This window comes from Oncorhynchus tshawytscha, linkage group LG05, assembly GCF_018296145.1.
Source record: "Oncorhynchus tshawytscha isolate Ot180627B linkage group LG05, Otsh_v2.0, whole genome shotgun sequence".
NCBI lineage: Eukaryota > Metazoa > Chordata > Actinopteri > Salmoniformes > Salmonidae > Oncorhynchus > Oncorhynchus tshawytscha.
The window spans coordinates 63,137,671-63,157,102 of NC_056433.1; the positions used below are offsets into that span (position 1 = coordinate 63,137,671).

Consider the following 19,432-nt stretch of genomic DNA (forward strand, 5'->3'; position numbering starts at 1 on the left):
GTATGTCAGACAATTAAGACTGTGCCATGAGGACATAACTAATGAACTGCAGATGTCTGAATGAGGCTATGTCATCATCATGGCCAACATGTTCTTTGGGCTCCAATACTTCATCTTCCGACAACGGCTGAAATATCACTTCAACACTTCAAAATGTGTTAAGCTTCCAAGCCATACATTTTGGGGTGGAATGGTCTTTATTTTCACAGATTCCATAGCAATTAGGGATGCACCAATATCACATTTTTGGCCACTACCGATGTCCAATATTTTCCTTGCCCAAAAAACTGGTACCTAACATTTTAGCGCCATTTTAAGCATTCTAGTACAGATAAATAGTTACACGGACACATTGGTTTAAGGAACTGCATCTCAGTGCAAGAGGCATCACTATGGTCCTTGGTTTCGAATCCAGGCTGTATCACATCCGGCTGTGATTGAGAGTCCCATAGGGCGGCACACAATTGGCCCAGCGTCATCCGGATTTGGTCGGCATTGTAAATAAGAATGTGTTCTCAACTGACTTGCCCAGTTAAATAAAGGTTACACACACAAAACATTATTTTGTTGGCATTTACACATGTCCCCATTACCAGTAAAACATAATCAAAACCTATTTCTTTCACTTACTTGCTGTTTCGTTGTTCAGTCGTTTCATTATCAACCAGAATTTCATCATACAAGTCAAGCAGTGAAGTTTCAGCTGTCTGTCAGTGGCCTCTCTTCCTCGGTGCCCACTGTCACGGTGTCCGTTTTCATCATGTCCAGCTGTGTATGTAACATTTCACGTGAACCCAGTTTGTCTGCAGCAAAGTAGCGGTCATTGTACCTAGCATCGAGTATGGTGGCGACACAGTAAAGAGGCTCAGAGAATGCCACCGAATTGCTTGTTCACAGCCTTCTACTTTTGTAAGTTAACACCACGGTCTGTCAGCAGTTTTGTTGAGCAGGTGTTTCAATGCCATGTCAGAGGGTATCACGTCTGCTGCAGACGCAGTTGATGAGCTTATTTTTTGAGTCAGTTGTTTGAATGGTGCTAGGAGTGTGTTCATGTTTCCAACATGTTCTCAAATGCCATTGAAATGGCAGCAGCGGTATGACAATCAGCACATTCATGAGCATGAAATAAGACTTTCCCCAGTACGAAATCCTGGTCAACCCACTGTGCTGTCAGACTCAGCATGCTCATGGGGCTGATATCGCTGGCCCAAATGTCAGTTGTGAATCTAGTAGCAGTGACGCCCATCCCAAGTAGCTCATGGTTGTGCGTTTCAACAATACTGTGCAACTCCGTGGGGCAACATCTGAAAAATAGCGCCTACTTGGTAGTGTGTACGGGTGCTCGACCAACGAAAGAACGGTTTATTGTCAAAGGCAATGAAATCCATTATCTTGGCGTTAATGGATTTGGTCTTTGAGTTGTCTCGCTGAAATGTTCTTACTCTTTCAAATGCTTGACTAGAACTTGTTTAGTTGTTGTGTGTGCTTAGTATTTTTCTGCTTTTGTTTTGTGAAGCGCTGTATTTTTCGTGGCGTCATTACGTCATCTACCTACGTTATATAGGCATGCATGTCAGCTTTGACATCGGGCCGATGCTGGAATTTTTAACTAATATCGTCCGATTCCGAAATGCTCACCGATATATCGTGCATCCCTAATAGCAAGTGATAAAACCATGTGACACAGCAATGTGACATAGCAAAGACACCACAGGGGGAAAATACATCCAGACCACATCCACATCCCAACATCCCCCCAAGTCAACCATGCCCACAACCCCATTTAGGCCCCCACAGATCAGAACTATGCCCTTCCAGCCCACCCCAATGCTCCCACTCCTGCAAAGAGGGCCTCAACATTGAAGTCAGATACGCCCAGGCCACGAGCAGGCAAACAGGCCCAACCCCCACTCTTACACTAGCCCAAGCCAATGGCATGTACCAGATGCTCAGCAGGCTCTGCTCACACTTACTGGCCTGAGGACAAACCACACGACCAACAGACACTGAATTGAGCACAAAGCCTTCCCTATCTCATCCTGGAATATCCCAGGCCTGAGGTCATCTGCCTCTGGCCTAAAGAGCAGGAACCTGGACGTCACCAAATAAATCAGAAATACAGACATTGTCATCCTCCAAGAAAGATGGTATAGAGGAGATGGACCCACTGGTTTCCCTCTAGGTTACAGAGAACTGGTAGTCCCATCCACCAAACTACCAGGAATAAAACAGGGAAGGGACTCAGGGGGTGTGCAAATTTAATAGAGTGAGTCAGCAGACCTGACTCACTCTATTAAATGAATCAAAACAGGAAAAATGTGGCTAGCAATTTAAAAGGAAATCTCAACAGACCTAGCTATATTCCCCCACTAGAATCCCCATACTTTATTGAAGACAGCTTCTCCATCATGGAGGGGGAAATTAATCATTTCCAGGCCCAGGGACATGAACTAGTCTTTGACCTACATGACAGAACTGGACAAGAACCTGACACCCTCAACACACAGGGGGACAAACACCTACCTGGAGATGACAGCATTCCCTCCCCCATATGCCCCCCTAGGCACAACTACGACAACATAAACGGGTCACAACTCCTGCAGCTCTGTATGCATAGAGTCAATGGTAGGCTTTGAGGGGAATCCTACGGTAGGTGCGCCTAAAGCTCATCTCTTGGCAGTAGTACTGTAGACTACTACATCACTGATCTCAACTCAGTCTCAAAGCATTCACAGTCAGCCCACTTACACCCTATCAGATCACATCAAAATCACAGTCTACTTGAACAGAGCAATACTCAATCATGGAACTGAATAATATTAAGAAATGCTATAGATGGAAGGAATGTCGTTGTGGAAACCTACCAAAAAACAATTAGGAAACAAATTCAAATCCCTTTTAAGCAACTTCCTGGACAAAATGTTCCACTGTAATAGTGAAGGTGTAAACTTGGCAGTAGAAAATCAAAACAGTATAATTGATCTCTCAGCTTCCCTTATCAAATCTCAAAATTTCAAACAGAAAAACTAAGAAAATTAACAACAATGACAAAATGGTTTGATGAAGAATGCAAAAACCTAAGAAAGAAATTGAGAAACTTATCCAACCAAAAACATAGAGACCCAGAAGACCTGAGCCTATGCCTTCACTACAGAAAAAGAAGGAACAGCACGTCAGAAATCAGCTCAATGTAATTGAAGAATCCATAGACTCTAATCACTTCTGGGAACATTGTAAAACACTAAACAACAGAGTTATCTATCCAATATTTTTGGCTCTATAACAAAGCACAAACAGGAAAAGCATATACATGATCAAATACAAATCTTAGAATCAACTACTAAAGACTACCAGAACCCACTGGATTCTCCAATAACCTTGAATGAACTACATGACTAAATACAAACCCTCCAACCCCAAAAAGGCCTGTGGTGTTGATGGTATCCTAAATTAAATGATAAAATATACAGACCACAAATTACAATTGGCTATACTTAAACTCTTTAACATCATCCTTAGCTCTGGCATCTTCCCCAATATTTGGAACAAAGACTGATCACCCCAATCCACAAAAGTGAAGATAAATTTGACCTCAATAACTAGCTTCTCATGCTTTGTTGATTTAAAAAAAAGCCTGAATCAATTTGACATGAGGGTCTACTATACAAATTGATGGGAAGTGGTGTTGGGGGAAAAATATACAAGAATGTAAAATGATGTCAAATTTGCGTGAGGTCTGGGATTCGCTCACCAACCAAGAATTCACAAAATGGGGAAAACACCAAATTGAGAGACTGCATGCAGAATTCTACAAACATATCCTCCGTGTACAACGTAAAACACCAAATAATGCATGCAGAGCAGAATTAGGCCGATACTGCTAATTATCAAAATCCAGAAAAGAGCAATTCAATTCTACAACCACCGAAAAGGAAGCGATTCCCAAACCTCCCATGATAAAGCCATCACCTACAGAGAGATGAACCTGGAGAAGAGTCCCCTAAGCAAGCTGGTCCTGATGCTCGGTTCACAAACACAAACAGACCCCCAGGTCAGCAACACAATTAGACTCAACCAAATCATGACAAAACTAAAAGGATAATGCTTACCAATGTGTCAAGTAATTAACAAAAAAACTGAGCAAACTAGAATGCTATTTGGCCCTAAACAGAGAGTACATAGTGTCAGAATACCTGACCACACTGACTGACCCAAATTGAAGGAAAACTTTGACTATGTACAGACTCAGTGAGCATAGCCATGCTATTGAGAAAGGCGGCCATAGCCCGTCTTCTCTTGAGAGCCAGATCTGCCTATTTGCACACTGCCCACAAAATGGAGGTGGAAACTGAGCTGCACTTCCTAACCTCCTACCAAATGTATGACCATATTAGAGACACATATTTCCCTCAGATTACACAGATCCACAAGAATTAGAAAACAAACCCGATTTTGATAAACACCCATATCTACTGGGTGAAATACCAGTGTGCCATCACAGCAGCAAGATTTGTGACCCGTTGCCACAAGAAAAGGGCAACCAGTCAAACACCATTGTAAATACAACCCATATTTATGTTTATTTATTTTCCCTTTTTTACTTTAACTATTCGCACATTGTTACAATGCTGTATATAGACATATGACATTTGAAATCTATTATTTTGGAACTTCTGTGAGTGTAATGTTTGCTGTTCATTTTTTTGTTTTATCTACTTCACTTGATTTGGCAATGTTAACATACATTTCCCCATGCCAATAAAGCCCTTGAATTGAATTGAGAGGCTCAGGTGTACCGACACATGGATCATAAATCACCATACTTATTGGGACTAGACAGGATAATAAAGACGAGCAAGCTTAGTGAGAGGGAGCTGGTGGTGAGCTAATGGATTTCTAAAGCAAGGATCCTTCTAACACACAGCTAGCTAGGCCCATGGGATCCGTGGCCTTCCCTTCCCTTTCCATCCCCATGGCTAGAAGAGCTGCATGGTCAACTAAAGCCATTCTGGCTCCATGTCTCCCCAACAGCTGCCTGTGTACTGGTCTGAAACGCCAGACCACTGCTAGGGGTCATTATATGAGGAGCAGCTTATGGAACAGGACTACCTGCCAAACTGGCTCTCCAATTATTATTCATTTTTTACAAGGAGCATATGTGCACCTAAGTTGAAAAATGTAGGCACACAAATTTAGGAGCACTATGAAAAACACAGAATCCTTACATTTTTCTAGATGCACTGGTGCTCCTAAATGTACATTTTAGGTTGCACAGCTAAACATTTTGGTGCATATGCGAGTAAAATGGTCGCTCTGTAAAGCACTGCACATACACATCTTTTACGAAGGCCCTCTACTCACACACTGCTGGTCTAAACTTACTGTTGCGTTGCTCGTGTGCGTGCATATAAGGAAGGGAGGCGCCCTATAGGCCCTTGAACAGTAAAGAGTTGTTCTTAGCTTGGGTCAGCTCTGCTGCTCTTCAGAAAGCATGGAATCCCCTCAGCAATGTGTCACTGATAAGTTCTAGGCCCAAGGCTATAGCCTGTGACACGGATACACCTGGGGGCAAAGTCATATTCCTTCTGAAGGTTAGGCCTATCTAATCAAATGTATTTATATAGCCCTTCTTACATCAGCTGATATATCAAAGTTCTGTACAGAAACCCAGCCTAAAACCCCAAACAGCAAGCAATGCAGGTGTAGAAGCACAGTGGCTAGGAAAAACACCCTAGAAAGGCCAAAACCTAGGAAGAAACCAGGCTGAGGGGTGGCCAGTTCTCTTCTGGCTGTGCCGGGTGGAGATTATAACAGAACATGGACAAGATGTTCATAAATGACCAGCATGGTCAAATAATAGTAATCACAGTGAACAGGTCAGGGTATCTGAACTATATATTTGCTAAACCTGTGGATATGATCAGTTGGTTTAGTAACTATTAATTGAAGTATTGACTGAAAACTCCACCATATAGATACGATAAGGCAGGTGTTCCAACACCAAGGGGCATAGAGGGTAAACCTGATATAGGAGGCGGCCACGAGGATGGAAACAGCCATACAGCACAGCAGAGCTCAGCCCATAGATAAGAAATTAAACTGGTTGGCTGAGCCGGGCCTGGGATATACCGGTGTTGTCATACCGTTACTGTCAACATCACAACTTTGCCTGAAGGGTCATTTTATGTTTTATCCAGCAAATGTGTGAGGTTCAGTTGTGTTTGTGTGGCCAGTGCGGAAATCACATCCACAACCAAGGTTGCAACTTGCATAAGCCTACCACATGTTCCAATCAATTGAGCTAGAGGTTCTTTTGTATTAAGACCCCAGGTTCCCACCTGGAACCACAAAGGTTGAACTGGTCATTATCTTATTAGTGATGATAGTCTACATGATCATCTGAAAGATTGAGGAGAACGAGATTCTCTCCCTCACACACGGTTCACTGCGTCTGCCCAAATGAGATATCACAATGTGTAGGAATCTAAAGTGAAAGAACAGAATAGAAAGAAGAAAAAAAGAATAAGCCAAGAATAGACTGCAGGGTGTTCACTCACTGCCATACAATGTAGAGAAAATCAAGAGGGTGCTACGGTATTCAAATCAAATCACATTTTCACATGGGTTGAATACAACAGGTGTAGTAGACCTTACCGTGAAATGCTTACTTACAAGCACTTAACCAACAATACAGTTCAAGAAAGAGTTAAGAAAATATTTACAAAATAAACTTAACTTTTTATTTGATTTTTTTTAAACTTAAAGAATATCAATAACAAGTCCACGCAGCCATTTCAGGTCTTGATTTACCATTCATGAAAACATAGCCATAGAAGCATTAGTAGAAATGTAAAACAGCACAGTGTGTGAGTAACAATGCAAAGTCAATAAGATGGAGGGTGAATGAGCTGACTCACAGCTCCAGGAAGCATTTCCAGGGCGACTTGATGGTGGGGCCTTACTGGTTTGTTAGGTGAAATGTGACGAGAATCCCCACGGGAGACAGGCCTTCACATATAGAAACACACTTCACCATTACCAGGCCCCCTAGCTCCAACACAAACTCACTTGAGGTAAGCACAACTCCTACAAACTCCCTGCTATGGTAAAAACTTTCTGGCCATTGGATTCTTCCCCCATCTGCTGTGCTGCCTGTTCTTTCCATGCCAGAGGTGTGAGAATTGGCACAGAGGGGTGACAAGCCAATAGTCGCACGCTAAAGGGTTTGCATTAGTAATCATTCCAGCAAGAATGTGTGTAATTAGGTTTGCTGTGGGATAGTGAAAGCAGGCACCCACCAAACTGGGAACCCAATCTGCCTTGGAAGAGTATTCTTCTCCTGGTATTACTAGTGTATGTCTAAATAAGAGAAATTCAAACAACAAAACACATGTAGTGTGCATGCGGGGATCACAATATACTGCAAATAATGATCTCCCTTCTTATAGTCCTATCTTGAGCAGAGGGCCAATGTGCAGAAAACAAGATGTACGACCAGAGCAGCGCCCAGTCTGCCTCTTAAAAAAGTTACAGGTCTGTGAGAGCCAGAAATCTTGCTTGTTTGTAGGTGACCAAATACTTATTTTCCACCATAATTTGCAAATAAATTCATTAAAAATCCTACAATGTGATTTTCTGGATTTTTTTCTCTCATTTTGTCTGTCATAGTTGAAGTGTACCTATGATGAAAATTACAGGCCTCTCATCTTTTTAAGTGGGAGAACTTGCACAATTGGTGGCTGACTAAATACTTTTTTGCCCCACTGTATATGAAATGGTCTGAATAACAATGCATTTGTAGAACAATTCAAGCAAAGGCAATACAGGGCTTGAGTATACTTTCTAAGCCACTTTTGGACGAGTAGGACTGATGTTTCTCTTGTCTGAAAGCCCCCCCCAAAAAAAAAAAAAAATTAATTAACAACTTGGGCCAAAAATGTGACGGAAAATGGTGTTGTATGATGCAAGAAACCGCTTAACAAAAGAACATTCATTATCATTACTGGTTTTGGCAATGGAAGGCTGCTGGTCTCTGACCCCATGTATTATACAGTATCTCCTGCCATTGTGATCTTGAGCCAGGCAGTTAACCCCACCCCAAAGTAAAATACTGCACTGATGGGCTACTGTATAAAACACATGGTCCTTCAACCCTCCATCTGGAGAGATACTGGTTGTCCAACCCTGCTCAAACAAACCAGTCAGCTTAACAAGGGCCTATAGAGCAGCTCATTTTTTTTTACAATGTGGTATGGGATGCGCACAACATTACTTTTCCAGGACTTTCATTGGTGACCAAAAATTATAAAATGGGCAAATAACTCACTAACTAGCAATGAATATCAACAAATGTGCACACGCAGTTACTGTAGGGTCGCTGCATAATTGAAAGACCTCTCTCGTGCCGGTCAATGCAGACCTACAATACTATACTCTGATGCGCTCTGCAGAGATTGGGAGGAAAATGTGAAACACATTTAATCTGCAGGACACTGATCCAATTCTGATCTGAGTAGCCTAATTGTTTGATTGTGATTTTTTCATGATTATTTAAAAAATGTAGTCCATTTGGATAACATATCTATATTCTTGTCTAACAATTATATTTTTTCCCCAACTTGTCCAGGGCAAGCGTTAATGTCTAGCCCTGCAATATGCAGTGATAACGTATTGGACATATAGGATACTGCACAAACCTCATTGCTACAGTACTGTTTTCAACATGTTAAATGTTGCATAGACGCATGTTTAAGTCATGCAACAAAAAACATCGTAGAGGTAGATCTCGGCTTGCATTTTGACTTAGAACGTGATCTTGACTCAGAAAAGGTTGGTGCACACTGCATTAGGCCTACTGCTGCCTTTATGTTGCACTCTCCCTTCTTGTCTCTGTGTTCAGGCAGGCAGGGAGGCCAGGGCAGAGGGCTGGAAACAGTTAACCCCTTCACTTCCCTCTGGGCTGACTGACATTGGCAACGACATGCCTGCTCCTCCTCGCCACAGACATTCAGTACAGAGAGGATTGGGTAGGACATGGTAGAACAGAAAGAGTGGAGCCAAATATAACAATAAAAACATATCCTCTATCGTTCTCACATCCTATTTCACACAAACTCAAAACTCCCCAGGCTTTACCAGAACACACCATAATCACTAACAAATGAAGAAATTCAGATGAATGTAAATAAATGAGTCAGGTTGAGTATGCCTAATGGATAATGCCTAATGGATATGACCTACTGTATGGGAGGGAGATGGTGAATATTTGCATCAAACTCACCTGGAAAGATGATTAAAATCCATAAAATTCTAATATACCCCCTCATTTAATAATTATTTTTCCATAACATGATTAGGATACTCAGGGGTCTTAAAATGCACTGTAAATGTGAGAGACCAGAGCTGTGTACCAAAATAGACCACAGGCTCAAAAGACAAGTTAGGTGGGAATCAGGATAACAGAATAAGAAACTAGCTCAACTAACCAATTAGTTTATTACTAAATTCAATCTAGGAACCTAACTAAATGGTACAGAACTTAATAAATTACATTTAAAGCTATATAATCTCAGTTTGCCATTGGCAAGGCTTCTCAGATGTCATCACACTTGGCTGAAAACTCAGCAGCAGATTTCTGTGTTTTATTTATTAATGAACAAACTGTGTCAGCTATGTCATGATAAATAAAACATCAGCAGTTAAAACTCAACGGCCTAAAACTAATCCGCTGAAGCTTGAAAGGCTCACGACAATACATGGGACAAAGGAATGGCACATGATTTCATACAAATGATTCAATTCTTCTTACCAATAGGTGCTTGAGCTGGTATGAAGACAGGTAGAGATGGAAAGACTAAGTCAATCTGAGACAGTACAGTGTAAAGGCACCTCTCTAGCAATAGTGTGGGCTGTAATTTCCAAAATAAAACAGTAGAAGTTCAACTCTACAAGAACAGGACTAGAGGTTCCTAGAGGTCGACCGATTAAATTGGCTTGGCCGATTAATTGGGTCCGATTTCAAGTTTGCATAACAATCGGTAATCGGGTAAACCGATTATGGCCGATTACATTGCATTCCACGAGGAAACTGCGTGGCAGGCTGACCACCTGTTACGCGAGTGCAGCAAGGAGCCAGGGTAAGTTGCTAGCTAGCATTAAACTTCTTATTAAAAACTATCAATCTTCACAATCACTAGTTAGCTACAAATGGTTGATGATATTACTAGGTTAACTAGCTTGTCCTGCGTTGCATATAATCAATGCGGGGCCTGTTAATTTAATCATCAAATCACAGCCTACTTCGCCAAACGGGTGATGATTTAACAAAGGCGCATTTGCGAAACAAGCACAATCGTTGCACGAATGTATCTAACCATAAACATCTTTTGCCTTTCTTAAATCAATACACAAAAGTATACATTTTTTAAACCTAGATATTTAGTTTAAAGAAATGAATGTTAGCAGGCAATATTAACTAGGGAAATTGTGTCACTTCTCTTGCATTGCACGCAGAGTCAGGGTATATGCAACAGCTTGGCCTGCCTGGCTCATAGCAAATTAATTTGCCAAAATATTTTACATAATTAATGACATAATATTGAAGGTTGTGCAATTTAACAGCAATATTTAGACTTGCCACCCGTTAGATAAAATACGAAACGGTTCCGTATTTCACTGAAAGAATATACGTTTTGTTTTCGAAATGATAGTTTCCGGATTTGACCATTTTAATGACCAAAGGATCGGATTTCTGTGATAATTATATTATAATTAAGTCTATGACTTGATATTTGATAGAGCAGTCTACTGAGCGGTGGTAGGCAGCAGCAGGCTCGTAAGCATTCATTCAAACTTTACTGCGTTTGCCAATGCTTGATTCACAGCGCTGTTTATGACTTCAAGCCTGTCAACTCCTGAGATTAGGCTGCCAATACTAAAGTGCCTATAAGAACATCCAATAGTCAAAGGTATACGAAATACAAATGGTATAGAGAGAAACAGTCGATACGTCATAATTCCTATAATAACTGCAACCTAATATTTCTTTACTGGGAATATTGTTCTCATGTTCTGAGAAAGTAACTTAAATGTTAGCTTTTTTACATGGCATATTGCACTTTTACCTTCAACACTGTTCTTGCATTATTTAAACCAAATTGAGCATGTTTCATTATTTATTTATTATATTAGGTTCAAATAAAAGTGTATATTCAGTATTGTTGAAATTGTCGTTATTACAAATAAATAAATAAATATATATATATATATAGATAGAAGAATTGGTCGATTAATCGGTATCAGCTTTTATTTGATTTGTTTTACCTTTATTTAACCAGGTAGGCTAGTTGAGAACAAGTTCTCATTTGCAACTGCGCCCTGGCCAAGATAAAGCATAGCAGTGTGAACAGACAACACATAGTTACACATGGAGTAAACAATTAACAAGTCAATAACACAGTAGAAAAAAAAAAGAGTATATACATTGTGTGCAAAAGGCATGAGGAGGTAGGCGAATAATTACAATTTTGCAGATTAACACTGGAGTGATAAATGATCAGATGGTCATGTACAGGTAGAGATATTGGTGTGTAAAAGAGCAGAAAAGTAAATAAATAAAAACAGTATGGGGATGAGGTAGGTAAAATTGGGTGGGCTATTTACCAATAGACTATGTACAGCTGCAGCGATCAGTTAACTGCTCAGATAGCAGATGGTTGAAGTTGGTGAGGGAGGTAAGTCTCCAACTTCAGCGATTTTTGCAATTCGTTCCAGTCACAGGCAGCAGAGAACTGGAAGGAAAGGCGGCCAAATGAGGTGTTGGCTTTAGGGATCATCAGTGAGATACACCTGCTGGAGCGCGTGCTACGGGTGGGTGTTGCCATCGTGACCAGTGAACTGACATAAGGCGGAGCTTTACCTAGCATGGACTTGTAGATGACCTGGAGCCAGTGGGTCTGGCGACGAATATGTAGCGAGGGCCAGCCGACTAGAGCATACAGGTCGCAGTGGTGGGTGGTATAAGGTGCTTTAGTAACAAAACGGATGGCACTGTGATAAACTGCATCCAGTTTGCTGAGTAGAGTATTGGAAGCTATTTTGTAGATGACATCTCCGAAGTCGAGTATCGGTAGGATAGTCAGTTTTACTAGGGTAAGTTTGGCGGGGTGAGTGAAGGAGGCTTTGTTGCGAATAGAAAGCCGACTCTAAATTTGATTTTAGATTGGAGATGTTTGATATGAGTCTGGAAGGAGAGTTTACAGTCTAGCCAGACACCTAGGTACTTAGGTATAGATGTCCACATATTTTAGGTCGGAACCATCCAGGGTGGTGATGCAAGTCGGGCGTGCAGGTGCAGGCAGCGAACGGTTGAAAAGCATGCATTTGGTTTTACTAGCATTTAAGAGCAGTTGGAGGCCACGGAAGGAGTGTTGTATGGCAATGAAGCTCATTTGGAGGTTAGATAGCACAGTGTCCAAGGAAGGGCAAGAAGTATACAGAATGGTGTCGTCTGCGTAGAGGTGGATCAGGGAATCGCCCGCAGCAAGAGCAACATGATTGATATATACAGAGAAAAGAGTCGGCCCGAGAATTGAACCCTGTGGCACCCCCATAGACTGCCAGAGGACCGGACAGCATGCCCTCCGATTTGACACACTGAGCTCTGTCTGCAAAGTAGTTGGTGAACCAGGCAAGGCAGTTATCAGAAAAACCGAGGCTACTGAGTCTGCCGCTAAGAATATGGTGATTGACAGAGTCGAAAGCCTTGGCCAGGTCGATGAAGACGGCTGCACAGTACTGTCTTTTATCGATGGCGGTTATGATATCGTTTAGTACCTTGAGCGTGGCTGAGGTGCACCCGTGACCGGCTCAGAAACCAGATTGGACAGCGGAGAAGGTACGGTGGGATTCGAGATGGTCAGTGACCTGTTTGTTGACTTGGCTTTCGAAGACCTTAGACAGACCTATATCCATCCTGCCCTGCCTAACAGTTTGGGTCCAGGGTGTCTCCCCCTTTGAAGAGGGGAATGACTGTGGCATCTTTCCAATCCTTGGGGATCTCAGACGATATGAAAGAGAGGTTGAACAGGCTGGTAACAGGGGTTGCGACAATGGCGGCGGATAGTTTCAGAAATAGAGGGTCCAGATTGTCAAGCCCAGCTGATTTGTACGGGTCCAGGTTTTGCAGCTCTTTCAGAACATCTGCTATCTGGATTTGGGTAAAGGAGAACCTGGAGAGGCTTGGGCGAGTAGCTGCGGGGGGGGTGGGGGCAGAGCTGTTGGCCGAGGTTGGAGTAGCCAGGAGGAATGCATGGCCAGCCGTTGAGAAATGCTTGAAGTTTTCGATAATCATGGATTTATCGGTGGTGACCGTGTTACCTAGCCTCAGTGCAGTGGGCAGCTGGGAGGAGGTGCTCTTGTTCTCCATGGACTTCACAGTGTCCCAGAACTTTTTGGAGTTAGAGCTACAGGATGCAAATTTCTGCCTGAAGAAGCTGGCCTTTGCTTTCCTGCTTTCCTGACTGACTGCGTGTATTGGTTCCTGACTTGGTCCTCCAATAATCGGTATCGGCGTTGAAAAATCAGAAATCGATCGACCTCTAGTATATACACAAGGAGAGAATCTCAAATTGCATATCCTACTTCTCGCGTACCCTCTCCACCTTCTCACAACTCATTGGAGGATGGACCTCTGGCTCTCTCATCCAATGGGTTTTAAGAAAGTCGCAAGGAGAGACGACGCAGAGAGCACACAATTGAGATTCTCCCAAGATAAAACCCACAGCCATACCCTTTCACGTCTGTTTCTTATAGTCTAACCTCACACCTTAGGGGGGATTGGAGCCACAAGTTACAAACTTCACTCACTTTGACGCAAGCGCAGAACTATGAAAGCCTTTTAACTCCTGAGTCATACATACAACTAAGGCTGTTGCAGTGACCGTATTTTCGCCACACCGGCGGTCACGAGTCATGATGGCAGTCAAATTCCACATGACCAATTCAGTCACCTTAATTAGGCTTTTCCAAGCTCTGATGCAGCTGATGGTCATTAGTAGAATACCAAACATGCTAACTGTCTGGTACTCTGCACTCTATTGTCCCTCTAATCACTGACATCAATGCAAATGTATTTTAAAATCTAATCAAACACTTAATGAGAGCCCATCAGATCATGCTGTGCAACATTTCTAAAGACTAGAAAACAGTGATGGCCGCTAATAAATAAAAAAAATAGGATCCCATCAGCTTTCTATAGACTAGGCCTACTATATTTATTTCTCAACTTTCATAATTAAGCACATGAATTATATTTACAACAGGAGTATAGCCTACCTAGCTGGTATGAAAATAAACCACAGGCATAAGAAAAAAAAAGTCCTCCATTTGCTATTTAAGTGAATAGATGACATGTACTTTTCCCTGCTGCCCCGTTTCAATACAGGTACATGAAAATGGTCCAATCTAAATCAAATGTCACAGACTAAATAATATATGTAAAGACAAGACAAAATCAAGAATAGTCTGATGGGTAACAATATTATATATTATCACTTGTGTATAATGCCCAGCATAAGATTCATAGCCGCACACCTCAAGGTTTGTATGACAACTAAAGTGGCCAAAAAACTTCTTTAAATCAAGCACATTAATCTGCTTTACAACGGGTGTAGAGCCGAACAGGCTAACATGCATACACACTGGAGTGAGTTTCAGGTTGGGGAAGATAATTTTCACAATAAAAATGCACCTTTATAATAAAAGCATTACATACATAATTGCATTTGCAGTCAATTTTGATAGTGGTGTTTTCCGCTAATGGAACATTCGCACTTATAACCGACAACCATGTGCACATTGCTGCGCTTACAATGTGAAGAAATAAAATACTGATAAACTATTAGGCTAAGCTAAACGTTCTCACCTGTTGCGTCAGGCTCATTGCTTAAATCAGGTTTTTGATGCTTGTGGTTATATTAACTTGGGATCTATCGCATCCCACAACTGTCCCAGACCATGTTTGGAATATTTAGTAAAAATATAAACATATAGCCCTACGTTTGTAGAACAACTATAGTTAAACATTAAATTAAGCATATAGGAGTACCTATTTCTTTGTTAACTGCTCAACACAGAACAGCCGCATGTGCACACCGACTGACACAAATCGTTCGGAAAGAAAATATTTATATTTCATTCAGCTTTGTTAAATTGTTTTCTTCATACTATAAAATAATGCCATGGAATTATAAGCAAATCTTGTCTGCGAAATGAACTAGTGTAGCCCACAGCCATTTGGCATAGACAAATAAGAACTCAAAGTATGCTATTCTTTTCTTCTGAAATAGACCACATTTTCTTCATATCATGCTGGTTTAGACATGTCTAAAATAAATAATGGATTTATTGTGAAGGTGTAGGCTACAGTTGAAGTCGGAAGATTACATACACTTAGGTTGGAGTCATTAACTCGTTTTTTCAACCACTCCACAAATTTCTTGTTAACATCTTGGTGACAAGTGGGCAGTATTGAGTAGCTTGTATGAATAAGGTGCCCAGAGTAAACAGCCTGCTACTCCGTCCCAGAAGCTAATATATGCATATTATTAGCAGTATTGGATAGAAAAGACTGAAGTTTCTAAAACTGTTTGAATGATGTCTGAGTATAACAGAACTCATATGGCAGGCGAAAACCTGAGACAAATCCAACCAGGAAGTGGGAAATCTGAGGTTCGTAGTTTCATTTAAGTGATTGCCTATCCAATATGCTGTGTCTATGGGGCCAGATTGCACTTCCCAAGGCTTCCAGCAGATGTCAACAGTCTTTAGAAAGTTGTTTGAAGCCTCTATTTTGGAAGGGTGTTGAATAAGAGCTGTTTCAACAAGTGGACTTGGCTGTGGCCAATCAGTTGTTTACTGCAAGGTCAGGCGGGCGCGCCGTTCCTTCTTTTTCCTCTGTAATGAATACGCTAATGTCGGGTTGGAATATTATTGAAGATTTATTATAAAAGGATCCTAAGGATTGATTGTAAACATCGTTTGACATGTTTCTACAAACTGTAATGGAACTCGACTTTGTCTGGATTTTGCACTCGCGCATTGTGCCTTTGGAATAGTGTACTAGACGCGAACAAAACGTAGGTATTTGGACATAAATATGGACGTAATCGAACAAAACAAACATTTCTTGTGGAAGTGGGAGTCCTGGGAGTGCATTCCGACAAAGATCAGCAAAGGTAAGTGTAAACTTCCATCTTCAACTGTATATTACATGGATTCATTAGACTTTTTAAAACTGGCTTGTAGGCCAGGAGATGCTAAATGTGTTTCCTAATTAAGGGTCAATTACCATGAGACCGACAGTTATTTGCTTGACAATCACTAGCTGATGAAATTTCGGGACCGCCACAGCCCTACATACATCTCGTCTGTCTGTTTACAATTCTAAGGCATGTTTGAGAACAGTAAAGCCATTTATTTAACTACATGCAATCAATCTCACAGCACTAATACTCAAATCAACACTTTACTGATAGGAGGCATACTGCAGTCACATATTTACATTATAGAAAACCATAATGGACCTTTCTATAGTGTAAAGAAATGTACTGCTGGACTGCTAAAAATGTGCACAGTATAGATTCACAGTGAGGCTCGGACCCAGAATCTCTGGTGGCACAGCTAGCACTGTGATGCAGTTCCACTGCGCCACCCGGGAGGCCGCTGTAGTCTCTTTCAAGCTGTATAGTTAGGGTTATCACGACACCAGTATGACGATACTCAGTGGTATCGTGGAAATGAAACAAAAAAATAAAGAGACTTAATTTCCTGAGGGAAAACAGTCCTAATGTTGGAAACATGCAGCCTTATGATGTCACCCAGAATCAGATGTTTATTTTCCGAGCTCTAGCACACAATATTGTTCATACAGTATGTTTTTTAAAGGACCAAAGAGTTGTGTGCTTTGCATTTTCCTTTTTGCCATGGGAAATCAGGTATTGCAATACTGGTATTGTGACAACCCTAGCTAGTTGTCTAATGCTAGTCACTCAGCCTATCTGGTAGCTACAGATTGCACACCAGATAATGTGATAGAACTAAAATGTTGGTGTCCATTACTGGGAATTACAGGAAAGCCCCATACAAACCACTGCCATAGATTTTTAAACTAACCTGTTCTTGTCAATGCTATCTTCGTTCTCGATTCAGTGAAACTTGTATCTCAAATGTCAGTTTCCAGTTGCATGTGGGTTTACAACAACTATAGATAATTCAGAAAGATAAATGTAATGTTTTGTATCCAGTGAAACATGCCACCTATGTGTGTAGGTCTTTGTTTTGGTCGCACTGTGACGTGCTATCATCTATTTCTACACATGGCCACATACAAACGAATGGTTCCTGCAAAGACACTGCGAAATGCTAGATGTGGGGCAAAACAAGAATTTAATAGCTTTCTTTTCACTGGTTTTCATAGAACCACCTGCAACTGTAAACTGACATTTGAGATACAATTTTCCCCCGAAACGAGAATGAAGAAAGCGTCGCCAAGAACAGGTTAGTTAAAATCTATGGCGGCTGTTTGTATGAGGGTTTTCTGTAATGCCCAGTAACGAACACCAAACATCTATGGTTATATCACATTATTTGGCATCCAATCTGTAGCTACCCATCTTGAGAAACTTGGCATGCTACTGACCATCTATTCACCTGTAACCAGTCCTGTGTATTGTTAGCTGCTGCGTCAGTGGCTCTTAGTGGTTAACCAATGCTGGACCACGACCAGTGATAATCCACCACCTGTCAGTGTTACCTCTGTGCATTGGTAAGAACTCAAGACAAGCAACTGGCTAGAAAGTTTTACAGCTAGATAGCTGATTTATAGATGTTAGTCAAGTACTGCACCAGGACCACCTATGAAAAATAGTAAATACTAGTAGATGTCCTCCTAAAATAACTAGCTGATATATATAATTAGAAGGAAAGCATAATGTCCAGTAACTGTCAAACCAACTAGAAGAAACGTGTATTATCGGTGTGCCCGACAAGCCATGGACGACAGTTGAGAAAACAGATGTGCTAGTTAGCCAGTAGGGTAGACCATCAGCTATCTTCGCTTAACATGTGAGAGGATTGAATAATATATATCGAGTTAGAAACATCTGTCAGTGTTCTTTTTAAGCAACAATGATTTTCAACAACACGGCGTTATCCAACGTCACCTGTTTGTGTTACCGTTAGCTAGCCAGTCACACCCCCTTGACGATGTGAGCTAGCCAACATATGCGTTACCTTAAAATGTCTCGAGGGACAAAAAAAGCATCCCTCACCAAGAAAGGACAAGGTCATAATATCAGTATAACAGCTTCCAATGCTGCTTTCGAGTTCTGTCATTTGTTCGGCGTAACGTGACAGTCTAAAGCTAGCTTTACTACCACAATGAAAAGCATTTAAGAAGGGCTTACCAGCAAAGGACAGCTACAATGAGGCACACGAACAAAACGCGCAACCGCTTCATTATCTTCCCGCGGGGACCAACATCCTCGCTATTTTAGGATTTTACTAGCAAGATATGTTTTAAATATAACGTTTGTTGATTATACAATAGCAAATATTTAAGGGAGGGTGGCACTTTCCTAAAACTACAGTCGATGTAGCTAGGCGAATTTTCATTCAGTCATCCCCTCGCCGCTCCTTGCTGTCTTCTGTTGCGCTGTTACCCTGCTCGATTTTGCTAAGCTTTCCTGAGGTTCTCCTCTCGGCCAATAGCATTAGGGCAGTACTGCGGTACACCAATAGGATCAGGTAACGACCAAGAAGTAGTGACGTCTAAGGGCCATTTCCTCTGCTTGAGCTGAGTTGGAAGTTCTGACATGGAACGCGTGTCCATTACGATAAGCAAAATATCCAAACCAGAAATAGTCCACCCGATTAGACTACAATCAACCCACTAATAACCAATTTTTGGATGACACCAACGTTTCCATCCAACTTTTTTTTTAACGCGAGTAATGCCGTGTTCAAATAGTAGTCGGACTAGGAAACTTGGAAATAGCTGATTCGTTGAACACGGTACATGTATAACTACAACCAGATACCATGTCGGACATTACGGAGTTTTCTAGTTCCGACTAGTATGCGAACGCGTCATACATTACATATCAGATTTAAAAAATCGTGACAGGCCTACATTTTCCTGTCCACATGTCGACAAAACAAAATACGGTGTGATATTTTTTGTGTCACTAAATTAATAATGCGAGACATGTCAGCGGAAAAGCTTTTATGCACACATATTGATATAATACCCATCATATTCAAGTGAATTTTGAGTCACGCGATGACATGTTGTGTGGTCCTACCACTACGACTCGTTGGGAAAGCATGCAGTTTAGGCTACAGATTAAATAAATTATGATGAATTTTACAGGGT

The 19,432-nt window shown here is 41.3% G+C and overlaps 1 protein-coding gene across 1 annotated transcript in view; it reads right to left on the reverse strand.

Annotated features, from left to right (window-relative positions):
• LOC112251587 (SUN domain-containing ossification factor) overlaps positions 1–19,086 on the reverse strand; it is an 83,622-nt gene extending 64,536 nt beyond the window's left edge. Inside the window, exon 1 of the mRNA XM_042322712.1 lies at positions 18,465–19,086. Within this exon, the coding sequence (XP_042178646.1) occupies positions 18,465–18,517 (53 nt within the window). The 5' untranslated portion in view covers positions 18,518–19,086. The remainder of the gene's footprint in view (positions 1–18,464) is intronic.
• Positions 19,087–19,432: the final 346 nt, after the last annotated feature.